The following is a 13873-nucleotide window of genomic DNA, read 5'->3' as shown; positions in this document are numbered from 1 at the left end:
TCGATGCTGCACCAGGCCATGTCCCCAGCACCTAGCACAAGCCCCTCACCTGCTCACAGCTCTCAAGAATCCGCTGGCAATGCATTAGGTGCCGATCCATTAGTAGCCTTCTTGCATATTGACCGCATTGCAATTCTGTATTTTCTGACCTTTCAAGCACTTCCTGTGCTTTATTACACATAATTTTTACCCATCTTTCTCTGTCCTTATTTGCTTATCTGTATAACATTCAAACTAATGAAGTAAATGCAGAATAAATACCAGTTCGGTTTATCTTGAGGATCCGCTGACCTAGTGGCATGTGCAGTAACCCTAGTCAGCATTAATTTTTTATTCAACATGTGTTTATTGGGCTTACCGAGTGCCAGCCATTGTGCAAAGTGATTGGGCTGCAAAGGTGACTAAGGCAGGTGGAATCTCTGTCCTCACGAAGCTTTCAGAAAACTGATGCCCCCAGGGGCAAAGAATCATTCTCTATTTCAGTGCCATGGAATAACCGAAATTCAGAGTACTGTGGGAGCACATGAAAGGGTTCCTACCTCAGTTAGAATCAGGTTCAGGTATAAGTGGCAGAAAACCCTAATAGCTGTAGTAGAAAGGAAGTGGACATTTTTCTCCGACATGAATGTCTGGAGTTAGACAGGCCAGATCTTCATGATGACAGGGGCTACTTCTATCTTGTTGCTATGCTGTGTGAGGCCTGCATACCCGATGTCACCTCCATGTCTAAGACGGCTACTCTAGCCCTGTGTCCACGTCCCACCAATAAGAAAGAGGAAACTGGAGGAGAGGAGCAGGTTCCCTATCTTTAGAAGACTTCCAAGAAGTTGCTAAAACTACTCTCACTTACATCCCATTGGCCAGAGCTTGGTCACATGGTAATGCCTAGCAACAAGGGAGGCTGGGAAATGCAATATTTATTCTGGGCAGCCAGGAAGAAGAGGGGACGAATACTAGGGGGACTGCTAACAATCTGTGCCCCCGGATTTCTGGGAAAACGGTTACCCACATTGAGATCTCAAGGTAAGTAGGATTCTTAGAAGTGTGTGTGTGTGTCCTCACAGGAGAACAACATTCCAGAGACAAGGAAAAGCACGGGGAATAGAACACTAGAAGAAACTGTTCTTTCATCAGTCGCGGCTGACCATGGCATGGGAATGTTTGTACTTTTCTTAGGAAAGAAGATGGCTCGGGTTATATAAGAGGAAAGGGATAAGGTTGATGTTGAGTGCAGTTTTGTGGTTAAACAGGCCAGGAGAACTTTTCAGTAAAGATGGAGGCTGGGGGAAGGTTTGTGACAGGGGGGCGTTAATCTTTTTTGCGAAATGTTGGCTTAGGTGAAGAAATGTGCTTGAGCCAGTTCAAAGAAGGGAGCATTCAGGGAATAGCCCAAGGTACAGGTTCAGGTGCTAGCCCATGCTTTTCTGGGCATTTTCAGGGCCGTGTTACTAGTTTCGTTGGAATCTTACAGAAATGGCCATGCCTGCTGAAATGGTATAAATCTGTAAGAACCAGAAAATATTTACAATGCGATAAAATCACACTATCCATCTTCTTTGGGCTTCCTTAATTTGCATAAGGTCCAGCCTTATAAAATTAGTCTTTTGTCTAATTTAAATAAATCTAATATCAATTCTTGCTTGGTTATTGTGAGAAATAAGAAGTTACCTCAAATGAAAATAACTATTCTCTGAGAAATAAAAGCTATTAAAATTTTACTACTAGAAATGCACATTAGCAGAAAGGAATCTAAAACAATTTTGCAAATAGGCAAATTTATGGATATATTAATGTGAACAGGTGCTCCAAGTTCTACTGTTAGTTTTAATAAATTGCTAAATTATTGGTTCTTTTGGTAAACTTTTTAAGACATATACCAACTAATGCTTTTTGGTGTTTATTATTTTGCTTTTCTTCTAATGTCAAGTTAATGGGAGAGACTTTGTGTTCTTTCTTCGGTAAACTGATTCTGAGTGTCTTTTTCCTATATGCTCATGAGATACCTGCTGCAGTGCTTGGTAAGAATGTAATTTTATAAATCTGAGTTTCCAGAGTAAATCTGATTTATGTTATTCAGGTTTCAACCTCTTCTAGTTAATATAATAAATCACAAATTAGAATTACAAGATGCAAGAACAAAGACACAAACATAGAATACTAGATCTCTAAGGTATTATAGAGCATTTAACCTTTCCCTTTACAGATAAGGAGCTGATGCCCCCAGGGGCAAAGAATCATTCTCTGAAGGCACCAGGACAAAAACTCTGGTCACCTGATTCTTACTTCCAGGTTCAAGGTGAAGGTGAATTTTCAAACAAGAGGAAGTGAATTGAGACCTTACTAGTTGCAAGGAGGAAACCCACCCATGTACTCTTAAAGCGTAACAGGGCTTATTCATAAAGCTAAAACAATGGCTTAAAGCCTTTGCTATTGTGCCCAGAGATTCTGTAGCCTCTGCTTTCCTGCGCCTTTCTCCCATCTAGGCAGTGAGACTGATTGACTCAGTGATTTGGTTACCAGTGACTCAGGAGCATTCCTGCTGGGAAACCTTTGGCACAGACATCAATACTGGGCCCTATTAGTTTTAACCAAAGTAAGACACTTGTTTTGGGTCACTACGTATGACTTTATAAACTCCAGCAGGCCTATGCAGGAAGAACTTCCTAAAGCTTCTGTGGAAGCAAAGCACACCTGCAAAAAGAGGTACGAGCCATTTGAGCTTCCCAGACCTGACCAGAATGAGAAGTCAAAGACATTTGTGTCTCTCAATATGATGGAGAAGATGAACTAAATCACAGATAGGCTCAAATTAAATTCGTTTGCAAATGAAAGAGAGGTAAGCACTCTGCCTTTAACAAACTACCCACCAAATACTGTTACTGTGTTTCCCCCCAAAATAAGGCCTAGCTTACCATCAGCTCTAATGCATCTTTTGGAGCAAAAATTAATATAAGACCCAGTCTTATTTTAATATAATGTAAGACTGGGAATATAATATAATATAATATAATATAATATAATATAATACCAGGTCTTATATTAATTTTTGCTCCAAAAGACGCATTACAGCTGATGTTCCGTCTAGGGCTTATTTTTGGGGAAACATGGCAGGTGGGTTTTGGGCACTGTCAATCTCAGTTTGCTTATCTGCAAGGAAAGGTGATGATAATAGTGCCCTCATCCAGTAGTCGTACATATCAGGGATAATGTATGTTAAATGACCATCACTGTGTAGGGGCAGCTGGCAAGGTAACTGTTATGATTATTGCTCCTACACTTCTCGGCTCAGTGAGAGAACAGGAAGGGGGCTTTACAATTGATTTGCAAGAAGCTGTATAAATTCTTCCTCACTGTGCAGTGGTTAGGATCATGGGCGAGGTGGGATTAAGACTACTGACTGTCTAGCTGTGAGATCTTAGAAAGTTACTTACCCTTGTGTACCTCAATGATCTCAGCTGTGAAATGAGGCTAATACTACCTTTTATCACAAAGGGCTCTGTGAGTCTTCAGTGAGATAAACTAAGTACTGCTTACTCATAGAACAATGCCGAGGATACTACAACCACTTACCACATGTTCTCTATTAAACTATCCATTGTTACCTTTATTTCATGAATATTGAAACCGAGGTTCATGATTTGCCATGTTGATAAGTCAGCTGGGGTGGGGAGCTGCGAGACCGTCTCTCCCTTTCTTTCTTCCTTCCTTCTTTCCTCATATGTTTATTCTTTGGACTGGATTGAGATGCAGTGATTCCTGCCTAGTTGATGGGATTTGGGACAGGAGATTCCTTCTCATGTTCTCCCCCTTTAGCCCCCGCTCCAGGCTTGTACCAGGACACCCTCCGTAAGCACTCACTCACATATCTTGCTTCCACTGCAGTAAAATCATATTGTACTTTTGTCTTTTGCCTCTAGCCTAAAACGATGAGCTATCATGTCCAAAGTCCCAAGTTTTTTATTTGAATCGTCATATTTGAGAAATCAGTAGGGTCAAGGAAATAAGAACCAGTGTTTACATAAGTGTTTATTGGACTTTTCTTTATCATCTTTCAGGTCTTGTAGAAATTTGCCTGATGCACCCCCTCGATGTGGTGAAAACCAGGTAAGGTTCTGCTTGAACAAGTTTTATTGACTTTGGCTGATATCCAAATTAAGATCTGTCAGAACACTAAATGCTAGAACTTGTCCTAGGCCGGTAGCTTCTCCCAATAATGGCATTTATATTTACTTCTTAAAGAAAATGTTATTTGACAGATAAAATGTGAACAGTGAAAAGCATTTCTGGATAGAGGTCATCTGAAGGTGTATAATATTTTACCGCCTTCATCTGACAACCTTAAGGTATGATTTGTGGCTAAACGGGTAAGCGAGGTAAATTTATCAAAATGATGTAAAAAACTACACTTTATCCAGTGAATTATTACAACAGACTTTCATTTGGCACTGCATATAACAGATTGCTATTTAATAGTCAGCATTTCAGTGAGAGACTCCAAAATTTCCAGTAAACTTATTAAATAGTGCTTAAAGAATTTATTCCTCTAACTGCCAATGCAAAATGCCTTGTTTCCAGGAAAATGCATTTGCTCGTATAGGTAGATACAAATCAGGGCAATGTATTAAATCTATTTGCTAAGAGAAAAAAAATCTTATGGGTTTTAATATAATGTAGAGCATTTTAAAAAATTAAACCTGTGGCTGAATAGTTGAACCCCCTGTTTTTTCAAATTAGAAGCTCTTAGAATGTAGTGAAAGTTTTCATTTATTTGCATTGTGCAAAACCCAAGGACACTACACCTGGGTTGTAGCTTAATAGCAAACAGTGCCATGCAACAACCGGGGGTCGAAAAAGACCCTTACTGCCACAGTTAGGAAACACAATAGTCGCCCTTATCCATGGTTCCTCTTTCTGAGGTTTCCATTACCCACAGTCACCTGCGATCCAAAAATATTAAATAGAAAATTCCAGAAATAAATAATTCATAAATGTTAAATTGTGCACTGTTCTCAGTAACGTGATGAAATCTAGAGCTATACCACTCTCTTTTGCCCAAGACATGAATCATCCCTTTCCAGCGTCTCCACATTGTATATGCAGTGCAGTCAGATATTTTGAGACAGGGAGAAAGCCCATTCACATAACTTTTATTATAGTTTATCGTTGTAATTATTCTGTTTTGTTGATAGTAATTGTTGTTAATCTCTTACTGTGCCTAATGTGTAAATTAAGCTTTATCATGGATATGTATGTGTAGGAGAAAACACATAGGACGTATAGGGTTTGGCTCTATCCATGGTTTCAGGCATGCACTGGGAGTCTTGGATCATATCACATGCAGATAAGGAGGGACTGCTGTGCTTGATGAGCCAGGCTGATCATTGAGTGGACATGTTGCTTTGCTTAATTTACCTAAAGAAGCAGCAGAATCTTAGCCTGGTTGCTGAAAACAAGGGAAGGTGACTGTGACGTGCAAATCATACCACGTTTCTAATAAAGTTAGAGAAGATGAGAATTGGCCTCTGTCTTAGCTCAGGCTTCTATGGCAAAATACCACAGATTGGGTGGCTTAAAAGCAACAGAAATTTATTTCTCACTGTTCTGGAGGCTGGGAGATCCAAGACCAAAGTACTAGTCAATTTGGTGCTTGGTGAGACAGTCCCCTTCTTGCTATATCCTCACAGGGCAGAGAGAGGAAGCTCTGAAGTCTCTTCCTTTTCTCATAAGGGCACTAATCCCATCATGGGGGCTCCACTCTCATGACCTCATCTAAATCTAATTACCTCCCCAAAGTCCCATCTCCAAATACCACCGCATCGGGCGTTAGGGCCTCAATGTATGAGTTGTGGGGGTTACAAACATTCAGTTCCTAACAGCCTCAGCCACCAAACCCAAACAAAAAAAGAAGAAAACCACAAATTATACGCATATATAAGACGTGTGCACTCCCAGAATCATCTTTTTACAGGGTTCAGAAACAGAAAGCAAAACTCACTGGCGTTTGTTCCATGTTTACCTTCTTTGAAAACCCAGAATATTTTTGCTAGTGTCACTGAGGAATAGAAGAATCTTTTTCACTTAGTAACTGCCTAAATTAGTAAAGTGTTCCTATAAGCATGGAGGAGAAATAAGAATGATTTAAACAAGACGTGATATTGAAATTATGGTTATTCATTCACTCAGTCCTTCTTTCATCCATTTAGCAAACATGTATAGAGTATTTAGTGTGTGTGGGTTCCAGGCTACATTTGCCCCCAAAGAGCTCACAGTCTGGTGAGCTAATAAGAATCTCCTCACAATGAATTTCAACAACGGTCACACAGTTGAACAGCGTGGGGAATAGAGGCATCAACCTCCTACACAGTCGAAAATCTACATATAATGATTGTATAATTTCTTTGTACTGGAGTTGAACAGAATAATTCTTGCAATGGATGTGCCACGTTACTGCGGATTTATATCTCCTTTGTTACATAGATATTTTCATGAAAATGGCATTCATTGATTAGAATATATCACATGCCTTTGCCTAACTTCAAGGGGGACGGAAAATACAATCCCTCCAGGTGCCCTGTAGGATCAGAGAACTGAATACTGGATGGTATTTGGCCTGCATTATAATAAAGAGTATATTGAATAAAGACCCACAATCACAGAGTAAACTGAAAGCCCAAAATATGTGCAACACAAATAGAATATGCAAGATTGGTGGCACTTATCACTGGGCACTAACACAAAAGTGATAGGAAGTAGACAGGACAGACTAAACAATGCCTAAATCTCTTTACGATTATATTGTACTGGAGAGAACTATGTTTCTAAATAAGATAAACTGTTAATTGCAAGAGGTAATACATGAAACCATGTAGCATTAGTGATGTGAGCAGGTCACTTTCTTTAATGACATCCAAGGACGTTGGACTCAGTTATTGCAGGTGTTGTCCGAGTGGGGCCTGGGGTACACCAGGCCAATCCTCACTTGCTTCACAGCTTTGTGTTGTTTGTTTGTTGTGTGTGTGTGTGTGTGTGTGTGTGTGTGTGTGTGTGTGTGAGGGTGGCACTATTTTTGCTTCTCCTTGGATATTATTGCTTGAAGGGTGACGCACCGAGTTAATCTGAGTATAGAAATGGCTCATTGTCCACAATATCTTATGTGCTGGAGTGTGACCAAAAAATGTGTTGACTTCTTGGAAATCCAGTCATTTCTTTTGTGTTTCTGTTTGTGTCTAATCTTTTTCTTTGTTGAATGAAAAATAACCAATTCTAAAAATGGATTTCCAAATTTTTCCTTCACAGGGATTTTTTCCCCCATGATTTTTTTTCAGTCTGTAAATGATCAATTCTGTTACTCCAGGCTGTAGGGACAAAGGCAAGTGGTGGAGTTGGCAGAGGCCAGGGGCCAGGGTTACCTGGTGGAAGCGAGAACCACAGTGAATCTGTCTGGTGGTAGCTAGAGGCTCAGAGCAGCTCCATCCACTGCCAGACGCATTGCCTGAGGCAGACAGAGAAGGGGAGAGACCCTCTGGTTTCGCCTTTCTCCACACTCTTCAGTCTCCCTCCACTGCCTCTGTTTGCTAAACCCATGGAAGCCTGGGAAGCCCAGTCTAGGCAGACGTCAGTCCTTCTGCATAATAGAACAGAGAAGAACAAGGGAAGAGTGAGAAATGGGTCTGGAGACAAACGGAACCAGGTCTGACACACTGTGATTTTAGTGGGGGTTGGAGAAAGAGCTAACATAAGCATGCATTTCCTTTTTTTAATTGAGATATAATTGACACATAGTGTTGTATGAGTTTTAGATGTACAACATAATGATTCCATATTTGTATATATTGCAAAATTATCAACACGATAAGTCTAGTTAACATCCATCATCACACATAATCACATGTATTTTTTTTCTTGTGATGAGAACTTTTGAGATCTACTCACTTAACATCTTTCAAATATGCAATACAGTATCATTAACTATAGTCACACATGCTATACATCACATACCCATGACTTATTTATTTTATAACTGAAAGTTTGTTCCTTTTGACCACTTTCACCAATTTCGCCTAGCCCCAACCTCCATCCTCTAATTAGTTCAGTTCTCTGTATCTATGAGCTTGGATTTTGTCTTTTTTTTTTTTTTTTTCTATTTTAGAGCCCACTTACAAGTGAGGTCATGTGGGATTTGTCTTTCTCTGACTTATCTTGCTTAGCATAATGCCCTCAGGGTCCATCCATGTTGTCACAAATGGCAGGAGTTCCTTCTTTTTTTGTGGTTGAATATATATATATATATATATACACACACACACACACACACACACACACACACACACACACAGGGTGCCAAAAGAATGTATGCACATTTTAAGAAAGGAAAAAACTATATTAAAATTACACTGATGTTGATGTCGGTATATATAGAGTATTACAATTTTAATACAATTTTTTCCTTTCTTAAATTGAGTATATATTTTTTGGCACTGTGTGTGTGTGTGTGTGTGTGTGTGTGTGTGTGTGTGTGTGTGTAGTCTTATATATATATGAAACATTTTCTTTATCCTTCACCCATTGATAGACACTTAGGTTCTTAGGTTGCAGGCATGCACTTTCATTTAACATATTTAACAGGAACTCACTTTGCATTTTCAAAGATGATTAGAAGTTATAATCAATAAATCTTTTATGGAGAGATTTTGGGCAGTGTGGCCCTTGGCTTTGTATAGGAAATAGCTTATTCTGCTCCATGTGGGTACAGACTTAATGTCAGCATAGGCTGACCCCATGCAAGTTGCCTTATGCTCAGTGTCTACCTGAGTTTAGCTGAGGAGATTTGACTATGATGCTGTACCTGTGGCAGTTAGGTAGAATCAATGTCTACTTTTCATTTCTCCCCAGAGACATGCATATACACTGCTTTATAGTTCTGTTTATATACAAAGACTTTGTGTACTGTTGTGGGTGGACCCTCTGATTAAGAAGCTATAGCTAGTTTTTGCAAAAGTTATTGCGGTTTAAAAGGTTAAAAATAATTGCAAAAACTGCAATTACTTTTGCACCATCCTAATACAAATGACAAAAGACCCTGTTTTCAAAACACTTGCATAACTAGGAAGACCAAAAGTAGTTTCTGGCTTTGCATTCTCCAGGGATTCAAATGTAATAATCAATATCTTGTATCTCTCTCATATTGTCTCTCATTCTCTCTCTCTCTGTCTCTTCCTCTTTCCCTCTCTCCTTTCAGCTTTCCTTTTCCTGTAGGCTTCATTTTGGGGTAGCTGCTCTCACTTGACCCTAGCAGCTTCAAGCTTATATGGTCTTTAGCATTTGTACTTTCTCTGAGACAGGATAACCCAGTAGTTAAGAACTCCAGAAGGAATCTATCCAACTAGAAACTCTAGAGTTAGGCTGCCTGGGTTCAAATTTTGCTTCTTATTATCTGTGTAACGACGAGTAAGTTACTTAACTTCCCTGTGCCTCAGTTTCCTCATCTTTAAATGAGAACAATAATGGTATCTACATTATTGTGAGAAATAAATAAGTATATATATATACATATTCATATATAGTGTATTTGTAAATGAGTAGGTATATATACATACGAGGTCTGACAATTAAGTTCGTGAACTTTGTTGTAACAATGTTGCTAACCTTTTTTTATACCAGAGGGATTATTCGTTATGAATTTGTATAAACTAGACAAGCAGTTAACCAAGTTTACTATTTGCAAGTACTGAAAATGCTACGTGAAAAAGTTAGACAACCGATCTTTTCGCCAACAATTCATGGCTCTTGCATCACGACAATGCACTAGCTCACACGGCCCTGTCTGTGAGGGAGTTTTTAGCCAGTAAACAAATGACTGTATTGGAACACCCTCCCTACTCACCTGATCTAACCCCCAATGACTTCTTTCTTTACCCAAAGATAAAGGAAATATTGAAAGGAAGACATTTTGATGACATTCAGGACATCAAGGGTAATACGATGACAGCTCTGATGGCCATTCCAGAAAAAGAGTTTCAAAATTGCTTTGGAGGTTGGAGTAGGTACTGGTGTCGGTGCATAGTTTCCCAAGGGAAGTACTTCGAAGGTAACCGTAGTGATATTCCGTAATGAGGTATGTAGCACTTTTCCTAGGATGAGTCCGCGAACTTAATTGTCAGATCATGTATATAGGAGACTGTGGTGTTTAATATTGTGTCAGCAAAGGGAAGGGGAATACAGAGACAAATGGAGTTTATAAGGTCGTCAGGGAAACACAAGGGAGAATACAAAGTGAGGGAGAGGGGAAATGTTTAATATGGAGTCAGGCGGTTTCAAGTTTCCAAGCCGGAAGACTTATGTTATGTGAGCACTGCATTTAAATCCTTCCTGAGGAGAGTGTTTGCAAGCAGAGAGTCCTTCTGGGTCTGAGGGCAGGAGAGTCCTCAGGTTTAGTCTATGTTCCTCTTGACATCATTCCACACTTCATTTTAGGGCTGTGTGCTGACACACGTAGGTACCTCCAGGGGTGGCACAGTACCTTGCTTCCTAGAGGTGCCCACTGTATGCTGTTGAATACACAAGTATTTGGTAACAATCAGAAATAATAGCCCTATGAGTTCTGTGGACAAACTAAAATACCTAGAAAGTAAGTAATATGCAACTGTGTGTTCTTCATTTTAAAAAATGTAAGATTTCGTGAAAGAGATAGGAAGTAAGAATCTGTCGAAATAGAAAGGAAGACGTTAATTGATAGGATGGTGGGCAAAACCATCTCAAGCTCGTGGTGGAATTTCAGAGAGTGGATTGGGGAAGAGAGAGGTGAGAGGGTGTCCACGAGGTGCGCCAAGATGAGAGGTGGGTGGGCTGAACTGACACAGGGGTGACACATGCCGAGGCAGCATGTGTGACAAGCTCTGAGACGGAAAGCAAAATTCTGGACTTCGTCTAGGACTACACTGGCTAATCAAAATAAAATGTGTGATACATATGGAATTTTCAGGTTTCTAAGAGCCACATTTTACAAAGTGAAACGCCAACAGGTGAAATTAACTTCAACAGTATCTCATTAACCTCATATACCCTAAATACTGTCAGAGCCACATGTTAACCAGTATAAAAATTATTAATGAGATGTTTTACTTTTTTTTTTTTATGCCCAATCCTTGAAATCTGGTGCACAGTTTAGACGTAGAGCACATCTCAGTACTGACTTGTCAGTTACATTTCAAATGCTCAATAGCCACACGTGGCAGGTGGTGACCAGATTAAACAGCACAGGCCTGGAGTGCAATGGGAAAGGAATTCTTCAAGGGGAAGGGAGGTGGCCCAGTGGTTCCTTAGTAAGAAGAATGCTCTTGCCTAGAATGAGTTGACAGTTGTAAATAAGCATGGTCCTAGGTGGGAGGGAATTTTACTCCACATGCATTTGAAGGTTTGTACCTGTGTGGAGAATGTGGCATTCAAAACCCCCAAAGATTTGTCAAAGTCACAGTCCAAGGGGGTTTTAGCTTACGTCCCTTTCACACTTTTATTCCCAGGAAGGGAAATGGCTGCTTGTGCTTCAGGAAGAGAAAATTACTGAGGTATTCATTCTGTTTCGCCCCCCGCCCCCACTCATTTTTCATCATTTTTGTTTTTTTTTCATTTTTGAAAGGGGCATAAATCAGGTACAAATTAAATTAATTACTGATCCTGTAAGGACTGATCTTTGAAAAGCACGTCCTGTTGAAGAGCTGCAAGGCACGTAGTCTGGTGGGTGCTGGGGAAGGTGAGAAGGCATTCCCACATCTCCTTATAGACCTAAAGGCTGTTGGTGAATGGACAGGCCAGTACATACCTTGGCTTTCATCCTTCCTCCTATCAGGACTTAACTTGCACTGAAAAGTCTTATCATACTTCTCTCCAAACATATTAATCACTGTGCGAATTTTACTCACATGGGTTAAAAATTTGGCATCCATGTGTTGTTATATATGTGCTCATGGGGCTTTAGTCAAGCTGTTGAGATTGATTTACACTATCAGTGGCCCCCCAAACCCCAAATCTTCTGAATCCGAAGCTCTGGAGGTGGGGCCTACCAATATTTACCTCCTGGGTGCACCTTACGCAGCGAGCCCAGACTGGTCACTGGGTCAGCCTTTGGAAACCATTGCTGAGCATCCTATAGGCAGTGCTGTAAAAAGTCTTCATGTGAAGAATTTCTGGGGGTTGGAGAGAACATCTGATAAATTGTGGTTCTCACTGGTTTCATTTATGTAAACTGCTTTGTTAGCAATGAATGGAAATGGAAGGGCAGCAGTTGCCGCGCAGAGTTCATTGTGTGGTTTGTGAGAGCGATACAGGAATATATTATCTACAGCCAGAAAAAACACATTTTGTCTTACAGAGTGAGGTTACAGGGACAAAAATCAGTGCCAGAAGATGGGAGAAGAGTGAGTATTGGTTGTTATGGAGGAAAAGTAAATGGCTCGGATGGGTAAAAATGATTTAGAGGTATAAGCCCACCACAAACTTTAATAAAAAGAGAAATCTGAGGATGGGCTGTAGTAAAAGGCTGCTTTGTGGGGAGCCCAGCAGAGAGCAAAGAGCCAAGGGCCGGGGACCATCCACAGCCTTTCTTTACAGGGGGGAAGGGGAGAACAGCCATGAACTTGAAAATGAACACTTAATTTAGAGGTTGGAGAGGGGGCGTTGAGAAGCCATTGGGGCCAACAGAACAGCAGGATGGAAACAAAGGAATGAAGAATGTTTTTCCCCAATAGATCCTTTTTATAGAAAAAAGGAAAGGAATCTTTTGAAAATGGGGAGAGAATAGTGGGAAAAGTTTAGGATGGAGTACTAAGTCCATAGGATTAAAAAAAAATTAATGGGGCAGCTGAGAGGGTTATTTCCATACGTTAATGATTTGTTCATGGTGTAAAACAGTAATATCACATTCAGAGTTAGACCATGGTTATGCCTGATTTCTCACCATGTTCAGGGCTATACGACTACTGTGGCTTGTTCCTAACCGTGGAGAGAATGTGTCTGAAGGACAGCAAGCAGGGAACAGAACTACATTCTTATAAACTATATTTTTATTGGGACTTTGTCATGTCGCTAAATCAATCAATGACAATATACATAATGGTATGAAATGTTACAGTATCCCCAAATACATGTGAGCGTAACTTCAACTTTGCTTTTGAAGTTGCATGACTATATTAGTGTTTCTCTGGGTTTTGTTCTATTTAGTTGAGATGTCACTTTGTAGTTACTGAGCCAAAGCAAGGAAGGACTGGGTAGTGAGCACACTACAACTCTGCATTGATTGAATATGTCATTCTTTTCCATGCAGTCATCATTAAAGATTTTATTTATCAACAATCAAATAAAAATGGTGCACAACATGGATAATATATTTGGAAGGGATAGAAGTGACAATTAACTCTGTTCTGCTTGGCACATCTTAGGGCCACAGTGAGTATGTTAAGGGAATAAATGTGTGCTTTAAAATGACATTTGCTCCCACCTAAGTGCTTTATTACAAATTAAATTCATCATCGCCAGTGAGTTCATGGCACACTTTAAAAGGTCCCACATTTGTATAGTGATTTAATTTAAAAGACTAATATAACCTAAGCATGACCCTAAAATTAGAGAAAATGATCCTGTTTTGTGCACTGTTAAGAATGCTGCATGTCTACATTCTAGGTAGGTGTAACTTTCTGGAGAAAGGCAGAGGGTTTGGGGCGTGATGGCCATGACCCCATGAAGAGAGTTCATTAATATTGCTTCTGGGACTTTTACTTTGACAATATTCTGCCTCTCTTTGGGATAACAAGGGTTGTATCAAAACTGTGGAAAACTCAGAAGGGTCCTCAGTAGAAAGCCTTGTCGTTCCCTCACATTT

At 40.0% G+C, this 13873-nt stretch overlaps 1 protein-coding gene across 2 annotated transcripts in view; it reads left to right on the top strand.

The window, feature by feature from the left end:
• Positions 1 to 13873, top strand: part of SLC25A21 (solute carrier family 25 member 21) — a 450750-nt gene that overhangs the window by 266085 nt on the left and 170792 nt on the right. For both annotated transcript variants that reach the window (XM_033108513.1, XM_033108512.1), the window contains exon 2: positions 4056 to 4104. In XM_033108513.1, the coding sequence (XP_032964404.1) occupies positions 4056 to 4104 (49 nt within the window). The remainder of the gene's footprint in view (positions 1 to 4055; positions 4105 to 13873) is intronic.

Source organism: Rhinolophus ferrumequinum, chromosome 6 (assembly GCF_004115265.2).
Source record: "Rhinolophus ferrumequinum isolate MPI-CBG mRhiFer1 chromosome 6, mRhiFer1_v1.p, whole genome shotgun sequence".
NCBI lineage: Eukaryota > Metazoa > Chordata > Mammalia > Chiroptera > Rhinolophidae > Rhinolophus > Rhinolophus ferrumequinum.
Note: the sequence above shows the minus strand (reverse complement) of the source record. Positions and strands in the feature narration are given on the sequence as shown.